The sequence below is a fragment of the Borostomias antarcticus genome, assembly GCF_949987555.1.
Source record: "Borostomias antarcticus genome assembly, chromosome: 13".
NCBI lineage: Eukaryota > Metazoa > Chordata > Actinopteri > Stomiiformes > Stomiidae > Borostomias > Borostomias antarcticus.
Window position 1 is genome coordinate 26,086,453 of NC_140246.1, and position 24,781 is coordinate 26,111,233.

At 39.9% G+C, this 24,781-nt stretch overlaps 1 protein-coding gene across 1 annotated transcript; it reads left to right on the forward strand.

Annotated features, from left to right (window-relative positions):
* Window positions 1–2,549: 2,549 nt before the first annotated feature.
* Window positions 2,550–18,559, forward strand: LOC311317062 (cystathionine beta-synthase-like; the record flags this gene model as incomplete). The annotated part of the gene is made up of 10 exons (XM_084448060.1): window positions 2,550–2,555; window positions 4,601–4,805; window positions 6,392–6,420; window positions 6,618–6,702; window positions 7,927–8,032; window positions 8,497–8,574; window positions 8,875–9,009; window positions 9,499–9,607; window positions 9,714–9,798; window positions 18,346–18,559. 10 exons carry the CDS (start codon window positions 2,550–2,552, stop codon window positions 18,474–18,476), a joined length of 969 nt encoding a protein of 322 aa, XP_084304186.1. The 3' UTR covers window positions 18,477–18,559.
* Between the last annotated feature and the right edge of the window lie 6,222 nt (window positions 18,560–24,781).

Sequence of the window (24,781 nt, forward strand, 5' to 3'; positions counted from 1 at the left end):
AAAGAGAGGAGAATGATGAGACCAGTCAGGTAGGCTAGGTTATTGAAGAGGAAAAGAGAGGAGAATGATGAGACCAGTCAGGTAGGCTAGGTTATTGAAGAGGAAGAGAGAGGAGAATGATGAGACCAGTCAGGTAGTCTAGGTTATTGAAGAGGAAGAGAGAGGAGAATGATGAGACCAGTCAGGTAGGCTAGGTTATTGAAGAGGAAGAGAGAGGAGAATGATGAGACCAGTCAGGTAGGCTAGGTTATTGAAGAGGAAGAGAGAGGAGAATGATGAGACCAGTAAGGTAGGCTAGGTTATTGAAGAGGAAGAGAGAGGAGAATGATGAGACCAGTCGGGTAGGCTAGGTTATTGAAGAGGAAGAGAGAGGAGAATGATGAGACCAGTCAGGTAGGCTAGGTTATTGAAGAGGGAGAGAGAGGACAATGATGAGACCAGTCAGGTAGGCTAGGTTATTGAAGAGGAAGAGAGAGGAGAATGATGAGACCAGTCAGGTAGGCTAGGTTATTGAAGAGGAAGAGAGAGGAGAATGATGAGACCAGTCAGGTAGGCTAGGTTATTGAGGAGGAAGAGAGAGGAGAATGATGAGACCAGTCAGGTAGGCTAGGTTATTGAAGAGGAAGAGAGAGGAGAATGATGAGACCAGTCAGGTAGGCTAGGTTATTGAAGAGGAAGAGAGAGGAGAATGATGAGACCAGTCAGGTAGGCTAGGTTATTGAAGAGGAAGAGAGAGGAGAATGATGAGACCAGTCAGGTAGGCTAGGTTATTGAAGAGGAAGAGAGAGGAGAATGATGAGACCAGTCAGGTAGGCTAGGTTATTGAAGAGGGAGAGAGAGGAGAATGATGAGACCAGTCAGGTAGGCTAGGTTATTGAAGAGGAAGAGAGAGGAGAATGATGAGACCAGTCAGGTAGGCTAGGTTATTGAAGAGGAAGAGAGAGGAGAATGATGAGACCAGTCAGGTAGGCTAGGTTATTGAGGAGGAAGAGAGAGGAGAATGATGAGACCAGTCAGGTAGGCTAGGTTATTGAAGAGGAAGAGAGAGGAGAATGATGAGACCAGTCAGGTAGGCTAGGTTATTGAAGAGGAAGAGAGAGTAGAATGATGAGACCAGTCAGGTAGGCTAGGTTATTGAAGAGGAAGAGAGAGGAGAATGATGAGACCAGTCAGGTAGGCTAGGTTATTGAAGAGGAAGAGAGAGGAGAATGATGAGACCAGTCAGGTAGGCTAGGTTATTGAAGAGGAAGGGAGAGGAGAATGATGAGACCAGTCAGGTAGGCTAGGTTATTGAAGAGGAAGAGAGAGGAGAATGATGAGACCAGTCAGGTAGGCTAGGTTATTGAAGAGGAAGAGAGAGGAGAATGATGAGACCAGTCAGGTAGGCTAGGTTATTGAAGAGGAAGAGAGAGGAGAATGATGAGACCAGTCAGGTAGGCTAGGTTATTGAGGAGGAAGAGAGAGGAGAATGATGAGACCAGTCAGGTAGGCTAGGTTATTGAAGAGGAAGAGAGAGGAGAATGATGAGACCAGTCAGGTAGGCTAGGTTATTGAAGAGGAAGAGAGAGTAGAATGATGAGACCAGTCAGGTAGGCTAGGTTATTGAAGAGGAAGAGAGAGGAGAATGATGAGACCAGTCAGGTAGGCTAGGTTATTGGAGAGGAAGAGAGAGGAGAATGATGAGACCAGTCAGGTAGGCTAGGTTATTGAAGAGGAAGAGAGAGGAGAATGATGAGACCAGTCAGGTAGGCTAGGTTATTGAAGAGGAAGAGAGAGGAGAATGATGAGACCAGTCAGGTAGGCTAGGTTATTGAAGAGGAAGAGAGAGGAGAATGATGAGACCAGTCAGGTAGGCTAGGTTATTGAAGAGGAAGAGAGAGGAGAATGATGAGACCAGTCAGGTAGGCTAGGTTATTGAAGAGGAAGAGAGAGGAGAATGATGAGACCAGTCAGGTAGGCTAGGTTATTGAAGAGGAAGAGAGAGGAGAATGATGAGACCAGTCAGGTAGGCTAGGTTATTGAAGAGGAAGGGAGAGGAGAATGATGAGACCAGTCAGGTAGGCTAGGTTATTGAAGAGGAAGAGAGAGGAGAATGATGAGACCAGTCAGGTAGGCTAGGTTATTGAAGAGGAAGAGAGGAGAATGATGAGACCAGTCAGGTAGGCTAGGTTATTGAAGAGGAAGAGAGAGGAGAATGATGACTGCTGTCTGTCCGTCAGTCAGTCAGTCCTTCAAGCGAGCGTTGTCAAGGAGACGTACACCACAAGCGCGAGGAGGTTCTTTCGTGCGAGTCAGGTGCAGCGCTGCCTGATTGTGCGACGGTCTTTTTGGCTGGCTGAACTAACACTAGCTTGCGTTAATGTTCCTCCAGCCACCTGAAAAGTGCCAATCAAAATAACAGAAAACAGCAGCTGTTACCATTATAACAGCAGCTGGGGCCATGGATATGAATGCTTTTATTTCTTTATTTGGTTCATATTTGTGATTATATATTTAGTAAAGTCTTATAATGGTGTGGTTCAAGGTGGTTTATTTATCATATGCCCATAATGCAGGTACAGTACCATAGACAGACAGACAGACAGACAGACAGACAGACAGACGGATAAGATAGATAGATAGATAGAATATAGGTACAGGTACCATGGCATGCTTTACACACCAGGATGCAGCACAGGCAATAATCAAACAAACCAAAAATCATTAACTTAATTAACAATTACATTCACCATCCTAAAAGTACCAGTGTAGCAGAAAACATGTGTGAACTGCGTGCCTCAGAGACTCTGTCTGACCTCCAGTGTGTCTGACCTCCAGAGAGTCTGACCTCCAGAGAGAGAGTCTGACCTCCAGTGTGTCTGACCTCCAGAGAGACAGTCTGACCTCCAGTGTGTCTGACCTCCAGAGTCTGACCTCCAGAGAGTCTGACCTCCAGAGAGAGAGTCTGACCTCCAGTGTGTCTGACCTCCTGAAAAGTGCCAATCAAAATAACAGAAAACAGCAGCTGTTACCATTATAACAGCTGCTGTTATAATGGTAACCTACAATACATCTGATTAAAATATGTCTATAAACCATATGATTTATTAAGTGCCTGGGTGGTTACTGTTTTATCCCGTCCAGTTACATGTAATTAATTACATTTTAAGCTCTAGGACTTTACCAGTCTTACGAGATAAGTTAGGCCATCTTTCTAGGCCTACTTATAGGAAGGGGACAGGAGAGAGGAACAAGGGAGGAAGAAGGGCGGTCTCCCATCCCCCGCTTTGGTTTCGAAATAGGACTCTTTTTTTCACACACCACCACACCAAGAGATCCGCGTTTCCCAGAGGCATCGTTAAGGCATCGTAGCGCTACGTGCTTCTTAAGAACGTCGTTAGGTCCACCTCTAGGTGGCGATTCGTTTCCCAGAACCTTCTTAAGCCAAGGTATACCTTGGCTACGAAGGCTCTGGGAAACGGCTCCACCCAAGGTACATCGTAAATCACCCTTACGATGTACCTTCCGAAGATACATCGTTAGCCTTCCTTGGAGCCGAAGCGCTGTTTCCCAGAGCCTTCTTAGCCAAGGTATACCACAGCCAAGGGATACGTTACGAAGGGCGGTCGGACCCCATCGTTTGCTGTCCCTTAGCGATGAGCTCCGTTCATCCCGTTATAGTTTTAGCTCGATTCGAGCGAAATTACACTTTGAAAAAGGAGAGTTGCAATACAGCGCACATCTATCTATCCTACCTACGCGATTCACATCATTGAACCGTACGTAAAGTAACGATTACGTCGACGCGTCGTCCCAGTCCTAATGCGGGCCAATCAGCACCCTATTGAAAATCCAATAGGATTCTCATTGGTGTCAACGAATATCATAGCTTGTTCCTAGAAGGTCTTGTCGCAGTGAGGGCTTCTGGGTACTCGGATTAATCACTCGTTAATACATAACCTGTTTTGAAATACTATAGTTGTATCAACATGCATTCGTGGTGTGTGTGTGTGTATGTGTGTGTGTGTGTGTGTCAAGGTTATAATAGTTTTGCTTTTTTCATTAGTTTTTATTTTTATATCGTTTTAACTTTTTGTTTTCAATTTCAGTTTAGTTTTGATTAGTTTTAAAGCAGGTTTGCTAGTTTAGTTTAGTTTTTATTTTTTGAAAATGCTTAGTTTTAGTTTAGTTTTTATTAGTTTCAGTATTAGTTTTAGTTTTTTTTTCTTCTGTGCTAGCCTCATGAGACCATCCTGATCTCACAAGCTCACGTTGTTTCACTCCGTGTGAAACAAACCATCTGGCGCACGTCAGGTTACTTCTGCGTAGGGACACAGCTAAAAACATGGAGGATAGATTTCATATCCACCCAAAATACTAGGCTTGTGTATGAAATTAAAAAGACTAAAACCAAGGACATTTTCTCAATAATTTTAGTTTATTTTAGTTAATTTTATAAACACACAATACAGTTTTAGTTAGTTATTGTTTTTCTGTAAAGTCTAGTTTTTATTTTTATTTCAGTTAACTAAAATGTTTTTTCACACCTAGTTTTAGTTTTTTAGTTAGTTTTCATTAACTATAATAACCTTGGTGTGTGTGTGTGCGCGTCTGTTAACAGGTGGATGTTCTGAGAGCGCTCGGCGCCGAGATCGTCCGGATGCCCACCAGCACTCGCTTCGACTCCCCGGAGTCTCACGTGGGCGTGGCCTGGCGCCTGCAGAACGAGATTCCGAACTCGCACATCCTGGACCAGTACCGCAATCCCAGCAACCCCCTGGCCCACTACGACACCACGGCCCAGGAGATACTGGAACAGTGTGATGGTGAGTCTCTCTCTGCCTCTCTGACTGGTCTCTCTCTCTGTCTGTCTCTCTCTCTCACGTGTGCTCCCTCTCTGGTAAATGAACTGCACTTATATAGTGCTTTTATCCAAAGTGCTTTACAATGGCCTCTCATTCACCCATTCACACACACATTCACACACCAATGGCAGCAGCTGCCATCCAAGGTGCTAACCTGCTCATTGGGAGCAATTTGGGGTTCAATATCTTGGATACTTCGACTTGAGGAGCCAGGATTCGAACCGCCGACCGTGCGTTCACTGGATGACCTGCTCTACCTCCTGAGCCACGGCCGCCCCCTCTCTGTCTCTCTCTCTCTGACCGGCTGATCTCTCTATCTCCCTGCCTGTCTCTCTCTCACACTGACTGACTGATCTCTCTCTCTCTCTGACTGGCTGATCTCTCCATCTCCCTGTCTGTCTCTCTCTCTCTCTCTCACACTGACTGACTGATCTCTCTCTCTCTCTCTCTCTCTCTCTCACTGACTGACTGATCTCTCTCTCTCACACTGACTGACTGATCTCTCTCTCTCTCTCTCTCTCTCTCTCACTGACTGACTGATCTCTCTCTCTCTCTCTGACTGGCTGATCTCTCTTATCTCCCTGTCTGTCTCTCTCTCTCTCACACTGACTGACTGATCTCTCTCTCTCTCTCTCTCTCTCTCACACTGACTGACTGATCTCTCTCTCTCTCTCTCACTGACTGATCTCTCTCTCTCTCTGACTGGCTGATCTCTCTATCTCCCTGTCTGTCTCTCTCTCTCTCACACTGACTGACTGATCTCTCTCTCTCTCTCTCTCTGACCGGCTGATCTCTCTCTCTCTCTCTGACTGGCTGATCTCTCTCTCTCTCTTTGACTGGCTGATCTCTCTATCTCCCTGTCTGTCTTTCTCTCACACTGACTGACTGATCTCTCTCTCTCTGACTGACTGATCTCTCTCTCTCTCTCTCACTGACTGACTGATCTCTCTCTCTCTGACTGATCTCTCTCTCTCTCTCTCTCTCACTGACTGACTGATCTCTCTCTCTCTCTCTCACTGACTGACTGATCTCTCTCTCTCTGACTGACTGATCTCTCTCTCTCTCTCTCTGTCTCTCTCACTGACTGACTGATCTCTCTCTCTCTCTCTCTCTCTCTCTCTCTCTCTCTCTCTGTCTCTCTCACTGACTGACTGATCTCTCTCTCTCTCTCTGTCTCTCTCTCTGACTGACTGATCTCTCTCTCTCTCTCTCTCTCTGTCTCTCTCACTGACTGACTGATCTCTCTCTCTCTCTCTCTCTCTCACTGACTGACTGATCGATCTCTCTCTCTCTCTCTCTCTCTCTCTCTCTCACTGACTGACTGATCTCTCTCTCACTGACTGACTGATCTCTCTCTCTCTGACTGACTGATCTCTCTCTCTCTGACTGACTGATCTCTCTCTCTCTCTCTCTCTGACTGAGTTTAAATAAAGGTTATTGAATTGAACATACACACCATCATCCCCACCGTGCTGGACAGATCTGTGAGTGGCGTGCGCAACACACACACACGCACACCAACACACACACACACACACACACACACACTGTCATCCCCACCGTGCTGGACCGATCTGTGAGTGGCAGCTGCTGTTGGAGATCCAAAAACACACACACACACACACACACACACTGTCAAACACACTACCTGCCACATATTGAAGCACATAAGAAGTTTGCTTGGGATGAGAGAGAGAGAGCACACACACACACACTGTAGGCCACATACATAATGTACCTACTAGTATGCACTCACCGCAGTGTGTCCTCTAGGTGGTGGACAGCTGGTACAAGTCCAACGACGAAGAGTCCTTCAACATGTCCCGCATGCTCATCAGAGACGAGGGTCTACTGTGTGGTATGCTCTCCTTCTGCCCCCAACTAACATGCCGTCACGTGACTTGCAATACCGAGCTTTGGCCACTATGTCAAATGGCTTCAAGCGCCGGTGAGCAACTTTCATTGAAATGAATAGGCAGCCATTTTCAATGCCGTCTCCAGTTTATATTATACCTCAATGCTTCACTTCTTCAAGCCGTCAGTGAATGTAGTGACCCTATCCAGTTCTATTAATACATCCAGGGGACGGCGACAAAGATAACTTTAGGGCAACGTAAAGTACATTTGTAAGTTGTAATTAAAATAATACAAACAATTATGCACCACAATCTGCTGTTTTTTTTTAATGTTTTTTTTTTAAGCTTCTGAGTTTAAAAAACTAGGAATTTCTGAGAAAAAAGTCAGAAATAACTTCTGAGAAAAAAAAGTCTGAATTTCTGACTTTAAACTCAGAAGCTTAAAAAAAAACTCCTTTGTTGGCCCTAATGCTCTCTCATAGAATAATTTTTTAGCTTCTGAGTTTAAAGTCAGAATTTCTGACTTTAAAGTCAGAATTTCTGAGAAAAAAGTCAGAAATAACTTCTGAGAAAAGTCAGAATTTCTGACTTTAAACTTAGAAGCTTAAAAAAAAAAAAACTCAGTTGTTGGCCCTTATGCTTTTCCGTAGCTATGTGTATGTAATGATGACCAAATATGTTGACGACAAGAGATAGCTAGCGCTAGCTATCTAACGTTGAGGTAAACCTGAACTTGACCATGCAAACGGCGAAAAGTCGATGTCAATAAATAAAATTATGTAACGTAATGTAATCTTAGCATGGCAAAATTAGTCATACAATGTTTAGCTTGCCAGTTCTGACAGTATGCCAGATCTCAAGCTTTTGCCATATTGGCTTGTTTACATCTATCCAGAATTCCACACACTCAGTTTGCCTGGAACGCTATGAAGTCGTGAGTCGTGACTTGGAACGGGCGCAAAATCCTATCTGGAACGCGGCATTAGTCTCTGTGTTGTTTTTGTTCTGGTCTGTTAACTGACTTGTCTCTTTATGTCACTATAGCGTCCTTGTGTCTCATGAAAGGCACCATATGAATTGATTGATATTATTATTGTTGTTGTTGTTGACTGAACCATGCGTCAGGGAATAGTGATCCAGACAGGGAAGGAAGTTGTCGTTGTCTGTCTCCAGACAGGGAGGGAAGTTGTGGAGCCTGTCCGACCGTCTGTGCTTCCCTCTGCCAGGGGGCAGCTCGGGCACGGCCATGGCGGCGGCGGTGAAGGTGGCCAAGGAGCTGAAGGAGGGACAGCGCTGTGTGGTCATCCTGCCGGACTCCATACGCAACTACATGTGAGGAACCCTAGAGTGTGTATGTGTGGTGGGACAGTAATAGTTGAAGGGATCAGCTGTTGTGGGGTTTCTTCATCTCTAACACATAAATGAGCTACTCTCGGCCTGCCTGTCCGCCATCCATCCACCCGTCTATCCTGACTCTCCTCAGACACCGTCGGCCTGACAGCGTTCATATTTGGCACGGGCACGGTGTTCCCGTCAGACCATGACAGGGCCGGATCTATTTATTTTTTACATTAAATCACGTTTTGGCTAATTTTAACATAACATACTGATCCGAGCAACCAGCCTACTCTATAATTATTTTGCTGTTTCTCAGCTTCGCCCAACATTGCACACAACAGCCCAACCAAACTAACATTCAGACATTCAGTTGTGTTTACGTTTGAGTTTTGGTGAAGATGGCTGAGCATGAGATTCCCTCCCCTAGATCCTTACCTAAACTCCTGCTTCCTCCTCAGGTCCAAGTTCCTCAGCGACAAATGGATGTTCCAGAAGGGTTTCCTGAGGGAGGAGGACATCATGGTGTCTAAACCCTGGTGGGTGGGTGTGCGTGCTTGTGTTTGTGTGTTCATGTGTGAAGGTATGCTTGTTTGTCCTCTTAAAAGGTGTTTAGGTTAGTTTGCTACTCTTCATTTTGCCTTCAGCACTAGATTATGCTCTTAGTCACTCGTTTAGAAACGAGATGCACTTGTGAGTTCTGGCGAGTAGTAGTACACTGACTTTTCCTACATTAAATGCAATTTATGGTAAGTCGCTTTGGATAAAAGCGTCAGCTAAATGTAACTAAATGTTTTTTGAATGTTTGTAGTCTAACTGTGTGTGTGTGTGTCTCCCAGGTGGTGGAACCTGAAGCTTCAGGCCCTGTCCCTGTCGGCACCGCTGACGGTCCTACCAAGCGTCACCTGCCAGAAAACCATCAAGATCCTGAAGGAGAAGGCGTTCAACCAGGTCCCGGTGGTGGACGAGGCTGGGTCAGTGTGTGTGTGTGTGTGTGTGTGTGTGTGTGTGTGTGTGTGTGTGTGTGTGTGAGAGTGGGTGGGTGTCCCTCGCTCTGCTCACATCCATCTCTTGTCATCATCTCTGCGTGGTGTTCATGAGGATGAACCATGCTTGGGATTTGTAGTTTTTTAATCTCAGCGTAGTGTTCATGAGGAGGAACCATGCTTGGGATTTGTAGTTTTTTCATCTCAGCGTGGCGTTCATGGAGAAGAACCATGCTTGGGATTTGTAGTTTTTTCATCTCAGCGTGGCGTTCATGGAGAACAACCATGCTTGGGATTTGGGCCTCTGGACTCAGTCAGTTGGTGTTTAATTGAATCCGTTGTCACTGAACTGTGAACTGATTATCTGATCATGTACTATGCCGCTAACGCAAAACAAACCATCTTCACCCTACGTGTGTGTGTGTGTGCGTGTGTGTGTATGTGCGTGTGTACGTGTGTGTGTGTGTGTGTGTGCAGTCTGATCCTGGGCATGGTGACTCTGGGGAACATGCTGGCCTCTGTGCTGGCTGGGAAGGTCAAACCCTCCGACCCCGTCAGCAAAGTGCTCTACAAGCAGTTCAAACAGGTCAGTCACTAGAAACACCAGAAAATGTGTGTGTATGTTTGTGTGTGTGTTTCTGTGTGTGTGTGTGTGTGTGTGTGTGTGTCTCATCTCTTTCTCTTCTCCTCAGATTTGTCTGACTGACAACCTGGGGAAGCTGTCCAGGATCCTGGAGACTGACCAATTCGCCCTGGTGGTGCACGAACAGATCCAGTGTACGTTCTCTCTCTCTCTCTCTCTCTCCATCTATCTGTCTGTCTGTGTGTCTCTCTCTTTTCTGTCAACTATTCTGTCTGAGATTGCAGTTGTAGTTGACAGAAAATTCTATTAAGTATAGTAGAACATTCTATCTAGTATAGTAGAACATTGTATCTAGTATAGTAGAGCATTCTATCTAGTATAGTAGAACATTCTATCTAGTGTAGTAGAACATTCTATCTAGTATAGTAGAACATTCTATCTAGTGTAGTAGAACATTCTATCTAGTATAGTAGAACATTCTATCTAGTGTAGTAGAACATTCTATCTAGTGTAGTAGAACATTCTATCTAGTATAGTAGAACATTCTATCTAGTGTAGTAGAACATTCTATCTAGTGTAGTAGAACATTCTATCTAGTATAGTAGAACATTCTATCTAGTGTAGTAGAACATTCTATCTAGTATAGTAGAACATTCTATCTAGTGTAGTAGAACATTCTATCTAGTATAGTAGAACATTCTATCTAGTATAGTAGAACATTCTATCTAGTGTAGTAGAACATTCTATCTAGTATAGTAGAACATTCTATCTAGTGTAGTAGAACATTCTATCTAGTGTAGTAGAACGTTCTATCTAGTATAGTAGAACATTGTATCTAGTATAGTAGAACACTATCTAGTATAGTAGAACATTGTATCTAGTATAGTAGAACATTCTATCTAGTGTAGTAGAACATTCTATCTAGTATAGTAGAACATTCTATCTAGTATAGTAGAACATTCTATCTAGTATAGTAGAACATTGTATCTAGTATAGTAGAACATTCTATCTAGTGTAGTAGAACATTCTATCTAGTATAGTAGAACATTCTATCTAGTGTAGTAGAACATTCTATCTAGTATAGTAGAACATTCTATCTAGTGTAGTAGAACATTCTATCTAGTGTAGTAGAACATTCTATCTAGTATAGTAGAACATTCTATCTAGTGTAGTAGAACATTCTATCTAGTATAGTAGAACATTCTATCTAGTATAGTAGAACATTCTATCTAGTATATTAGAACATTCTATCTAGTATAGTAGAACATTGTATCTAGTATAGTAGAACATTGTATCTAGTATAGTAGAACATTCTATCTAGTATAGTAGAACATTGTATCTAGTATAGTAGAACATTCTATCAAGTATAGTAGAACATTCTATCTAGTATAGTAGAACATTCTATCTAGTATAGTAGAGCATTCTATCTAGTATAGTAGAACACTATCTAGTATAGTAGAACATTCTATCTAGTGTAGTAGAACATTCTATCTAGTATAGTAGAACATTCTATCTAGTATAGTAGAACATTCTATCTAGTGTAGTAGAACATTCTATCTAGTATAGTAGAACATTCTATCTAGTGTAGTAGAACATTCTATCTAGTATAGTAGAACATTCTATCTAGTATAGTAGAACATTCTATCTAGTGTAGTAGAACATTCTATCTAGTATAGTAGAACATTCTATCTAGTGTAGTAGAACATTCTATCTAGTGTAGTAGAACGTTCTATCTAGTATAGTAGAACATTGTATCTAGTATAGTAGAACACTATCTAGTATAGTAGAACATTGTATCTAGTATAGTAGAACATTCTATCTAGTGTAGTAGAACATTCTATCTAGTATAGTAGAATATTCTATCTAGTATAGTACAACACTATCTAGTATAGTAGAACATTCTATCTAGTGTAGTAGAACATTCTATCTAGTATAGTAGAACATTCTATCTAGTATAGTAGAACATTCTATCTAGTATAGTAGAACATTGTATCTAGTATAGTAGAACATTCTATCTAGTGTAGTAGAACATTCTATCTAGTATAGTAGAACATTCTATCTAGTGTAGTAGAACATTCTATCTAGTATAGTAGAACATGCTATCTAGTGTAGTAGAACATTCTATCTAGTGTAGTAGAACATTCTATCTAGTATAGTAGAACATTCTATCTAGTGTAGTAGAACATTCTATCTAGTATAGTAGAACATTCTATCTAGTATAGTAGAACATTCTATCTAGTATATTAGAACATTCTATCTAGTATAGTAGAACATTGTATCTAGTATAGTAGAACATTGTATCTAGTATAGTAGAACATTCTATCTAGTATAGTAGAACATTCTATCTAGTATAGTAGAACATTCTATCAAATATAGTAGAACATTCTATCTAGTATAGTAGAACATTCTATCTAGTATAGTAGAGCATTCTATCTAGTATAGTAGAACACTATCTAGTATAGTAGAACATTCTATCTAGTGTAGTAGAACATTCTATCTAGTATAGTAGAACATTCTATCTAGTATAGTAGAACATTCTGTCTAGTATAGTAGAACACTATCTAGTATAGTAGAACATTCTATCTAGTGTAGTAGAACATTCTATCTAGTATAGTAGAACATTCTATCTAGTATAGTAGAACATTCTGTCTAGTATAGTAGAACACTATCTAGTATAGTAGAACATTCTATCTAGTATAGTAGAACATTCTATCTAGTATAGTAGAACACTATCTAGTATAGTAGAACATTCTATCTAGTATAGTAGAACATTCTATCTAGTGTAGTAGAGCATTCTATCTAGTATAGTAGAACATTCTATCTAGTATAGTAGAACATTCTATCTAGTATAGTAGAACATTCTATCAAGTATAGTAGAACATTCTATCTAGTATAGTAGAACATTCTATCAAGTATAGTAGAACATTATATCTAGTATAGTAGAACATTCTATCTAGTATAGTAGAACATTGTATCTAGTATAGTAGAACATTGTATCTAGTATAGTAGAACATTCTATCTAGTATAGTAGAACATTCTGTCTAGTATAGTAGAGCATTCTATCTAGTATAGTAGAACACTATCTAGTATAGTAGAACATTCTATCTAGTATAGTAGAACATTCTATCTAGTGTAGTAGAGCATTCTATCTAGTATAGTAGAACATTCTATCTAGTATAGTAGAACATTCTATCTAGTATAGTAGACCATTCTATCTAGTATAGTAGAACATTCTATCTAGTATAGTAGAACATTCTATCTAGTATAGTAGAACACTATCTAGTATAGTAGAACATTCTATCTAGTATAGTAGAACATTCTATCTAGTGTAGTAGAGCATTCTATCTAGTATAGTAGAACATTCTATCTAGTATAGTAGAACATTCTATCTAGTATATTAGAACATTGTATCTAGTATAGTAGAACATTGTATCTAGTATAGTAGAGCATTCTATCTAGTATAGTAGAACATTCTATCTAGTATAGTAGAACATTCTATCAAGTATAGTAGAACATTCTATCTAGTATAGTAGAACATTCTATCAAGTATAGTAGAACATTCTATCTAGTATAGTAGAACATTCTATCTAGTATAGTAGAACATTCTATCTAGTATAGTAGAACATTGTATCTAGTATAGTAGAACATTGTATCTAGTATAGTAGAACATTCTATCTAGTATAGTAGAACATTCTATCTAGTATAGTAGAACATTATATCTAGTATAGTAGAACATTGTATCTAGTATAGTAGAACATTCTATCTAGTATAGTAGAACATTCTATCTAGTATAGTAGAACATTCTATCTAGTATAGTAGAACATTGTATCTAGTATAGTAGAACATTCTATCTAGTATAGTAGAACATTCTATCTAGTATAGTAGAACATTCTGTCTAGTATAGTAGATCATTCTATCTAGTATAGTAGAACATTCTATCTAGTATAGTAGAACACTATCTAGTATAGTAGAACATTCTATCTAGTATAGTAGAACACTATCTAGTATAGTAGAACATTGTATCTAGTATAGTAGAACATTGTATCTAGTATAGTAGAACATTCTATCTAGTGTAGTAGAGCATTCTATCTAGTATAGTAGAACATTCTATCTAGTATAGTAGAACATTCTATCTAGTATAGTAGAACATTCTATCTAGTATAGTAGAACATTCTATCTAGTATAGTAGAGCATTCTATCTAGTATAGTAGAACACTATCTAGTATAGTAGAACATTCTATCTAGTGTAGTAGAACATTCTATCTAGTATAGTAGAACATTCTATCTAGTATAGTAGAACATTCTGTCTAGTATAGTAGAACACTATCTAGTATAGTAGAACATTCTATCTAGTGTAGTAGAACATTCTATCTAGTATAGTAGAACATTCTATCTAGTATAGTAGAACATTCTGTCTAGTATAGTAGAACACTATCTAGTATAGTAGAACATTCTATCTAGTGTAGTAGAACATTCTATCTAGTATAGTAGAACACTATCTAGTATAGTAGAACATTCTATCTAGTATAGTAGAACATTCTATCTAGTGTAGTAGAGCATTCTATCTAGTATAGTAGAACATTCTATCTAGTATAGTAGAACATTCTATCAAGTATAGTAGAACATTCTATCTAGTATAGTAGAACATTCTATCAAGTATAGTAGAACATTATATCTAGTATAGTAGAACATTCTATCAAGTATAGTAGAACATTCTATCTAGTATAGTAGAACATTGTATCTAGTATAGTAGAACATTCTATCTAGTATAGTAGAACATTCTGTCTAGTATAGTAGAGCATTCTATCTAGTATAGTAGAACATTCTATCTAGTATAGTAGAACACTATCTAGTATAGTAGAACATTCTATCTAGTATAGTAGAACACTATCTAGTATAGTAGAGCATTCTATCTAGTATAGTAGAACATTCTATCTAGTATAGTAGAACACTATCTAGTATAGTAGAACATTCTATCTAGTATAGTAGAACACTATCTAGTATAGTAGAACATTCTATCTAGTATAGTAGAACATTCTATCTAGTGTAGTAGAGCATTCTATCTAGTATAGTAGAACATTCTATCTAGTATAGTAGAACATTCTATCTATTATAGTAGAACATTCTATCTAGTATAGTAGAACATTCTATCTAGTATAGTAGAACATTCTATCTAGTATAGTAGAACATTCTATCTAGTATAGTAGAACACTATCTAGTATAGTAGAACATTCTATCTAGTATAGTAGAACATTCTATCTAGTGTAGTAGATCATTCTATCTAGTATAGTAGAACATTCTATCTAGTATAGTAGAACATTCTATCTAGTATATTAGAACATTCTATCTAGTATAGTAGAACATTGTATCTAGTATAGTAGAGCATTCTATCTAGTATAGTAGAACATTCTATCTAGTATAGTAGAACATTCTATCTAGTATAGTAGAACATTCTATCAAGTATAGTAGAACATTATATCTAGTATAGTAGAACATTCTATCAAGTATAGTAGAACATTATATCTAGTATAGTAGAACATTCTATCTAGTATAGTGGAACATTCTATCTAGTATAGTAGAACATTGTATCTAGTATAGTAGAACATTCTATCTAGTATAGTAGAACATTCTATCTAGTATAGTAGAACATTCTATCTAGTGTAGTAGAGCATTCTATCTAGTATAGTAGAACATTCTATCTAGTATAGTAGAACATTCTATCTAGTATATTAGAACATTCTATCTAGTATAGTAGAACATTGTATCTAGTATAGTAGAGCATTCTATCTAGTATAGTAGAACATTCTATCTAGTATAGTAGAACATTCTATCTAGTATAGTAGAACATTCTATCAAGTATAGTAGAACATTCTATCTAGTATAGTAGAACATTCTATCAAGTATAGTAGAACATTATATCTAGTATAGTAGAACATTCTATCTAGTATAGTAGAACATTCTATCTAGTATAGTAGAACATTGTATCTAGTATAGTAGAACATTCTATCTAGTATAGTAGAACATTCTATCTAGTATAGTAGAACATTGTATCTAGTATAGTAGAACATTGTATCTAGTATAGTAGAACATTCTATCTAGTATAGTAGAACATTCTATCTAGTATAGTAGAACATTCTGTCTAGTATAGTAGAGCATTCTATCTAGTATAGTAGAACATTCTATCTAGTATAGTAGAACACTATCTAGTATAGTAGAACATTCTATCTAGTATAGTAGAACACTATCTAGTATAGTAGAACATTCTATCTAGTATAGTAGAACATTCTATCTAGTGTAGTAGAGCATTCTATCTAGTATAGTAGAACATTCTATCTAGTATAGTAGAACATTCTATCTAGTATAGTAGAACATTCTATCTAGTATAGTAGAACATTCTCTCTAGTATAGTAGAACATTCTATCTAGTATAGTAGAACACTATCTAGTATAGTAGAACATTCTATCTAGTATAGTAGAACATTCTATCTAGTATAGTAGAACATTCTATCTAGTATAGTAGAACATTCTATCTAGTATATTAGAACATTCTATCTAGTATAGTAGAACATTGTATCTAGTATAGTAGAACATTCTATCAAGTATAGTAGAACATTCTATCTAGTGTAGTAGAACATTCTATCTAGTGTAGTAGAACATTCTATCTAGTATAGTAGAACATTCTATCTAGTATAGTTGAACATTCTGTCTAGTATAGTAGAACATTCTGTCTAGTATAGTAGAACATTCTATCTAGTATAGTAGAACATTCTGTCTAGTATAGTAGAACATTCTATCTAGTATAGTAGAACATTCTATCTAGTATATAGTAGAACATTATAGCTTGTATATTAGAACATTCTGTCTATCATAGTAGAACATTCTATCTTGTATAGACTAGAACATTCTATAGAGCAGGGATCATCAACTGGCGGGCCAAATCCGGCCCCCCAAAGCTTCCCATCCGGCCCTCAGAAGTATTTTGAATATCTAAGAAAATAATCTTCCAATATTGAAGCAACACCAAATACAGTTCAGATCAAAAATAATTTTATTAGGAACGATTTACCGATCCCAAATATGTGCTTTTGATAGTGGGTTCTAAAGAATCTGTCATCTTCATGCAAGAACATGGACAAACTCATACCTCTCATTTCGTTTTACTTATATGTTCTTATTTGACATTTCATATCATTTTATTTTTCACATGCACAATGATGGTAGGCTTAATGTTTCTTTCAAGAGTCCAGAGAACGGAACGGTATAGTCGAATTAAGCAATTGACCACGAGAGGCAGTGGCTTACACAGGATTTTACAACAGCTACGGGGCGTTGTTAGGCCTGACGTGATGGCGGATAACGGTTACTACATATATTCACAAAAAACAAACAGTAGTAACTTTCAATAATTTATTTACCGATCATTCTTATTATTTTTGTATTTACATAATCTTCAGCAATAGGCTATAGTTCCGAATTAAATGGTTGCCAGGCAACATAGGCTATCTAGCCTATTTGGGTAGGCCTTTTTCACATAAACCTATCTAGGCCTAATTCGGGTGGTTCACGTTTATTTGAACATTTCCAGCTACAGTTCTCCAGAGCAGTGGAAGTGTTGGAGTCAGACTGATGAGTGCGTTTTTTTAATAGGATTCCTACAGTAGGTAAACACGGGTGTAATTAATAAAAAGGCGAGGTTACTGCGATTGGTTGTTACACGCTATCGCGTCAGGCCTAACAACGCCCCGTAGGTGTTGTAAAATCCTGTGTAACCCACTGCCTCTGGTGGTCAACTGCTTAAGTCTAGTATAGTAGAACATTCTATCTAGTATACTGTAGCAGAGCATTCTATTGAGTAAATACACAGTTCTGTCAGATGCCGTGTTAATCCTGTGTTTGTTAGTGTGGCGTCCTGGGGGTATGCTCGCTACATCTGGCGTTTTGTGTTGATGAAAGGTCTGCTCTATCTAGTAGCCTGTCACTGTGCTTTTGTTAAGAATGCTACTTTCAAAGTGAGACCAGCCCAGGATCGTGAATTTGGGCCGCATCAATGTCAAAAGTCCCACCCACCTTCTGGGCCAGTGGTGGCAAGGGGAGGGTGTTCTGGTCATAATCTTTGTGACACAAACATATTTGTTTTATAGCTGCTCCAGCCAACACCAATACAATTATGCAACCTCTTTATAAACATCAAATATTGCATAATTAAGCAATAAACCACGAGAGGCCGTGTTTTATAGTGACTGTTTATAGCTGTTTATGACTATAACACACGGCCTCGAGTGGTTTATTGCTTTTATACAACGGTTACTACATCTATTAGTGTAAAATAAACACACAGCAATGTAAAATATTAAGATTTATTCAAAACGAAGCATCATTCCCTCAATTCCGCCGAGTAAAATTGTTCCCCTAACAAAAGGGTTGCCAAGCAACAACAACAACAACTACAATGCATTGGATCAAATGGGAGGCGCATTAATACTGAAAATGGAATGATATGCGGTCCCAGGTGTGTGTTACAAAGTATTTTAACACAGCTTCCAGCCAATCAGAATCAAGAACCAGAACTAACCGTTGTATAATCTCATTTTGGGTAGTCACTTTTGATGATGTCATAAGTGTGAGCCATCTGGTGTCAACCACACTGTCTTAATCATCATATGTAGCTTGGTACAGTAAATTTATGCTTCTCTCTTTCTTTTCTTTTCTTACTATCTTTCATCCCCCTTTCTCCTCCTCCAGACCTGACTGACGGCTCCCCCAGCCTGAAGCAGATGGTGTTTGGCGTGGTGACGGCCATGGACCTGCTCAACTTCGTCACGGCCAGAGAGAAGAGAGAGAGGCCCGTGTCCGAGTGCGCCGATGACCTGTGACCCCGGCGCTTAGACTACCGCGGAACAGCTGCCTGCATTACACAGACCTACTCCAGTCATCGATGGTACATACATTTAAAAAAATAAAACTTTAAGAGGACACACGCACACAAGGTTGTTCTGTTATGCCGGGCTCAGACTACTACTGATTTTTGGGCCGATTTATCGCCGATTCACCCCTCTGGACAATCGGAGGAGAAATCTGGTCTGGAACGTTGGTCGGGGGCGGATGATCGGCCCAGATGATCTTGTAATGTGAGGGGTTTACAGATCCAATCTTATACCTCCCGATCGGCTCGCAGACCCATCGGGGCGCCCCCGATAATATCAAACATGTTTGATATTTAAGATTATTACGTCCCGACTTAACAAGTGAGTCGGCGAGACCAGTGGTTCGTTGCTCCCTCGGGCACGATCAGATCCTGTAGTGTGTGATGAGACGTTATTTTCAAATCTTGCTGTGTGCGCTTGTTTGAGATGCGCAAGAAGAATATCTGTTAAGATTCTCCTTATGTGCGTGATGTAACCCGATTTCAAAATTGGTTAGGATTTTAAATATCCTGTAGTGTGAGACCGGTATTAATGGCAATGCTGAAAAGGGTTCCCACCCAGACTCGGTACCGCGCCGGTCTGTTCCAGCACAGGCTTGTGAGCGGACAGCCGTTACAGTTCATGCCATTTACAGTAGCATGCACATATGAATGATTTTATAGAAAACTGAAATGATTCTTTAGCTTGTGATCTGTTTTAAATCAATGACTCCAATACATTTACTAAACGAGAAGACCGATTATTAAAGGAATGGAGAACGAAACAATGGTAAGGGGAAATATTGTCGGTATTGTTTTGAGAGCACTAACTTTATTGTGACACAGCAAACGTCAAACTGTGAAATGGCATATGGCAAACCATTAAAATGTAGAATAATGATATGATAATAATAATATAGAATGTATAATATAGCCCGAGGGTTTATTGAAGTAGGCTAATTAAAGGAGTAGTAAAGGAAAATGCATGTTTAGCCCTGTTTTAAGGTTACTTATGATCATATACAATGGTTCAGATCAAAACGTTGACAAAGCTAGCATTTTCGAGAAAGTTGATAATTGCTCTACCACCGTTTTGGTCATACAATGGATGTGGATAAGCATCTTCAAAAATCATTCAAAAACATGTTAAACTCTCGATTTCAAAGACAAGAAACTCACCTAGGTGTTAGTTGGCGTTCTGACATATAATTTGCCATAAAGTAAGAGTCTAGTTCATTTGGAAAGGCTTTTTAAAAATATTTAGCATCGAACTATTTAGTCGATGTGTGTAAACTTCCGCTTTAACTGATTCCAATCTCGCGCAATGCCTTGATCTCGCGGTAGACGTCCGTGGATTCCGGCTCAGCTTCCTTATTTGAAAAGCTAGCCGCAACAACAAGACAGGCTCGTGCGAAGCATTTGTTTGGGTTCTCAACAATGACACGCTATTGTGCCGTTGCCAATTGTGGCAAAATCCGTTCATCTGTAACTTGTCATAGACTTCCCTACAACGATCCCGCAAGATTGAAGTTGTGGCTAGAATGTCTTTACTTGGACGTAAACACACCCGTGGATATTCTTCGGGTCTTAGATCACTTGTGTGTGCGCTTTGCATTTTGAGGACAAACATTATTAGCCTAGGCTATTCTCAAAGAAATCTCCCAAAAGAGGACAGTACACAAGGACAGTCTAGCACTCAAGCACACTGAAGCAATGTTTGAATTCCAGAAAGCTTATATGGGTCTGTGTTTTATTCAACACCTCAAAGACTTACATTTGACTTAATATGAGAAACAGAACTTTAAAATATATGTGAACTTTTTTCATGTACAGTAGGCTCCATGTACTGTATGCTGCTTCTCTTTGCTTAACATGAACTGAATTGAAATGACGTGGCTTATTATGTATGCATTTCAACAGTAGGTAGAGCATTGTATGTGGAATGTACAGTATCACACAGTCATATATAATGTATGTTGAAATTATGTTCAGCTTTTGGTCAAATTGTTGTGGTAAAATTAAAGGATGTTAAATTAAACCGTTATTCTGTGCCGTGTCATTTTGCTTAGATGCTTTGTAACTAAATAAATTCTCTTTCCGTTGCTGCTGGTCATTTTATGTGTATTTTATAAGAGCACAACTTAAGATAAGACTACTGTCATGTGTGTGATGTAACTACAGTCGACAATACAGTCACATTGCAGCTGCATGCTCGGATATGGGCAAGTGGGCACGTGCCTAGGGACACCAAGCAACAACAACAAAATCTAATAAGGATGGCGGGACAGGTTCACACAAAAACCTAAAAGCGGACCTTTAGATCGCTAGCATAAGTCAATGGAGTTTAACATTTTGAAAATTAGCATCGCGGCTAGCGGATTGCTGTAGCTAGCTACATAAGTAATGCATTTTCAGCAATGCTTTTGTGATTTCTTTTCAGCTGTTCGGCAATCACATGCACTTTCTGCAGTAATGTTTTTGTGTTTTAAATAAAAATATTGTTAATATTTATTTACCTGAGTAATGTGCATTCGTTTCATTTCAGCTCAGTACAGAGAAATGCACCGATACTAACAGATACCTTACTGCACGCATCATTGTCCCTGCAAGATTTGTTCGGAATCGCTCCCTATTCACAAAATAGTGCACTATATAGGGCGTCAGCCATTTTGTTCGTAGTGTCCGAATTCTCCACGGAATTTTCGTTCCCTATATAGTTCACTATTTATTACCCACAATTCACCTTGATTTGCAGGGAACAGTGCATGTACCCTACATTTTCTCTGTTCCCTAGGTAGTTCACTACATGGTGAACCCTATATAGGGAATAGGGAGTGAGGGAACGAGGGAGCGATTATTCTCGACCACTGTTGATGATGTCCGCCATTTAATATGACGTGTACAGATGGGTTAGCCAATCACATCCCTGGAAGCGTCATACCTGTGTATTGCTTGAATATAAGGCCGCACAAGACGAGCCTACTCCACTTCTGCTGGATGCCACTCACATGCGCATTAAGATGAAACTGCTCCATCTTCCCCCATGTGATGCATACACCATGTGAATAAGCCCGATGAACCAAGTTATGGTGTGATGCACTGTATTTGTAATGCAACTGTACTGTGTTATAAATAACTACTCCCATGCTGCTAAGTCTACCATAGCCAAGTTTGGTATCCATCTTTGGCTAAAATCATGACTCAGGTGTTTAGGCATGTTGTGGAAGTGGCATAATATGTTGAAACCATAACCGGGATATTTGATGATTCAAGAGTGAGTACAGAATGTGAGCTCTGTTTTATGGTGAAGTATGTAGCAACATTCTGTGGAGGGCAGTGATATGCCTAGTTGCATCGACACTGCTGGAAAGCCATAAGAAGAAGTGATTGAATACATTTTCCGCATGTTTGTTGTATTCTATTTGACATGTTCCTTTGCCTCATTTAGCACCAGCTGCAACGATCCTCCAAATCCCTTCTCTCCAGGGCTAACGTTGCACTCCGTAGCTTGTGCTTATTAGCTAGGTTTGGTAAAAAGCTTGTGCAGTGGAGGAGTTCTTTTGGGGGAATTATTAGATTATACCAGCTATGTCAATAAATGAAAAGTAGTCTTGAGCTTCGAGTAACTTTACAGCTCTTAGCTAACTAGCTAGCTAACGTTAGCTCGCTAGCTACTAGCTACAATCACTGAGGTCATTTTTAGTCTAATTTTTTATCTTTTGTCACAAATCTGGATGATTACATATATGACAACTAGCAATACATACATGCTAGTACAGACATTATAAATAATATATATTATAAATTATAATGTCTATGCATGTATAGGCTGTAGTGGACTGTAGTGGACTCTAATTCCCAGAATACCTGCGGTGCAGTCCTATTTCCTGGTTCCTATTTCTCGGGTCCTATTCAATACATCCATGGGCCGTGTCCGAAATGCATACTACCTGCTACTTGCTATATAGTAGGCACTATATAGTAGGCATACTACATACTATATAGTACCTAGGCCGTGTCCGAAACGCATACTACCTGCTATATAGTAGGCGAGATGCAGCATGCTACATCAAAACTGCATACTGTATTTCGCCTACTATATAGTAGGTACTATATAGCAGGCGAAATCAGCGAAAAAAGGCCAAGGCTGCGTTCCGAATCGCCTACTACCCTACTATATAGTATGCCAAAACAGAATGTAGTATGTCCCAATACATAGTATGCCACATGCAGTATGGCAAAAATACCAGGATGACCTACTACATCCGGTCGTATTTTGCAGTATGCACGCCAGCAGGCTTTTCTGGCTATTCTGACCCACAATCCTGTGCGCAGCGGTAATGTGCGTCACATGCGCGAGTTGACAGCTGTAGACGAATGTCGCGTTATGGACAGCGACGGATGTGGGCTAATTTCAAGGCGCAATGTTATGACAAGGTAGTATGTCCCAATTGGATGCCTACTGCTTGCAAAGTACGTACTTTCTAAGGGCAGCTGTAGTAGGTACTGGTAGTAAGAAGTAGAAGTATGCGATTCGGAACGCAGCCCCAGTGTGTATCTCTGCAGGCCGGAGACTTCGAGGGGGCGGGTCAACTGTCAATCAATTTTTACTTTGGCCAATCACAGGCTGACAATCGTCTTGTCAATCAAAAAACTCATTTAGCCTGAAACGGTTGTCAATCACTTTCTATTTGGCGAATCACCTTTCTCTAAGGGCGTGGTGGAAATGACGCTATAGCTAGTTCGCTAGCTATTTACATTTGCTAGTTACGTAGCTAGCTAAGCTAATTAATAACGTAGCTAGCTATCTGCATTGACTTTGTTTGCTATAGTTAGCTTTCTAGTTACGTAGGCCTAATGCAATTTGTTATGGAGTTAGATTTACTGGATTACATGACTGTGTGTGAGAGAGATTATATTTTTTAATGCAAATCATGTATCTTGAAAGACTTAATAAATCATGATGATAAAAGCCTTACCAAGACTCCCCTTGGTAGTCTCTTAGTAGGCTTATGATCAATGTAATGGAGGCTTGTGGGTAGAGGCTAGCAATGGCCTACACTAGCCCAGTAGTCCAGGCATTTTATGAGACAAAAGGGGTCAATATGGAAAAAATTGCAACAGAAATTATTTCAACTGTTTAAGTGTCATAAATATGTTCTTTATAACATATCAAAAGTCCCCCAAAATCCCAGTGGTGGAAAGTAATGAAAAATGCAGATAAAGTATACCAATTTCCAATTTTTGCCTATGTAAAAGAAAAAGGTTTATGCATGTTTTCTTGTCTGATGTCCACACAACACTGTCCCCAATCAACCAGAAACTATATAGGATGCATCACAGTGCATATACAGAAATATATTTTGAATTCTATTGGCATTTGGTGAAGAGAAAAGGGGTGAGTGTCACACATATTGCAACAGAAAATCTGACGTGTATTAATCAAATAGCTCAAGAGTCTAGAACCCTGGAGAGGACAGTCTACAACCCTGGAGAACAGTCTACAACCCTGTAGAGAACAGTAGAACCCTGGAGAACAGTCTACAGCCCTGTAGAGAACAGTAGAACCCTGGAGAACAGTCTACAGCCCTGTAGAGAACAGTAGAACCCTGGAGAACAGTCTACAGCCCTGTAGAGAACAGTAGAACCCTGGAGAGGACAGTCTGAGACATAGAACCGTCCATAGCAGAGCAGCCAGGTGCTAGAGGGTCCACTTCAGATACCTGTGGGAGAAAATCGCACGTGCGCGCGCGGACACACACACACACACACACACACACACATGAACACACGATTAGAGGGTCCACTTCAGGAGAGAATAGAACATGAGCAGGATGATAATAATAATAATAACTAGAAAGTACATTTCCTGGAGAAAATGTGAGGTGGGCTAGCTGCTGCAACTGTATGTAACAGCTACTGCTAGAAATACTACGGACCAGGCAATCTCCATGCACCCACCGGCGAAGACCGTGCGTCTCTAGCCCACTCAGGGGCTGAGTTGTGGGGTCTGTGGTGTGGACAGTGGCATGGTGGTGAGACTCCGCCCCCTCAGGTCAGATCTGGTCGAGGACAGTGTACCCCTCTCCGGGCCACATACCCGCCCGCACCGGTGAAGACCATGTGTCTCTAGCCCAATCAGGGGCTGAGTTGTGGGGCCCTTGGCGTGGTGGTGAGACTCCGCCCCCTCAGGTCAGAGCTGGTCGAGGACAGTGTACTCCTCTCCGGGCCACCTATCCGCCCGCACCGGTGAAGACCATGTGTCTCTAGACCACT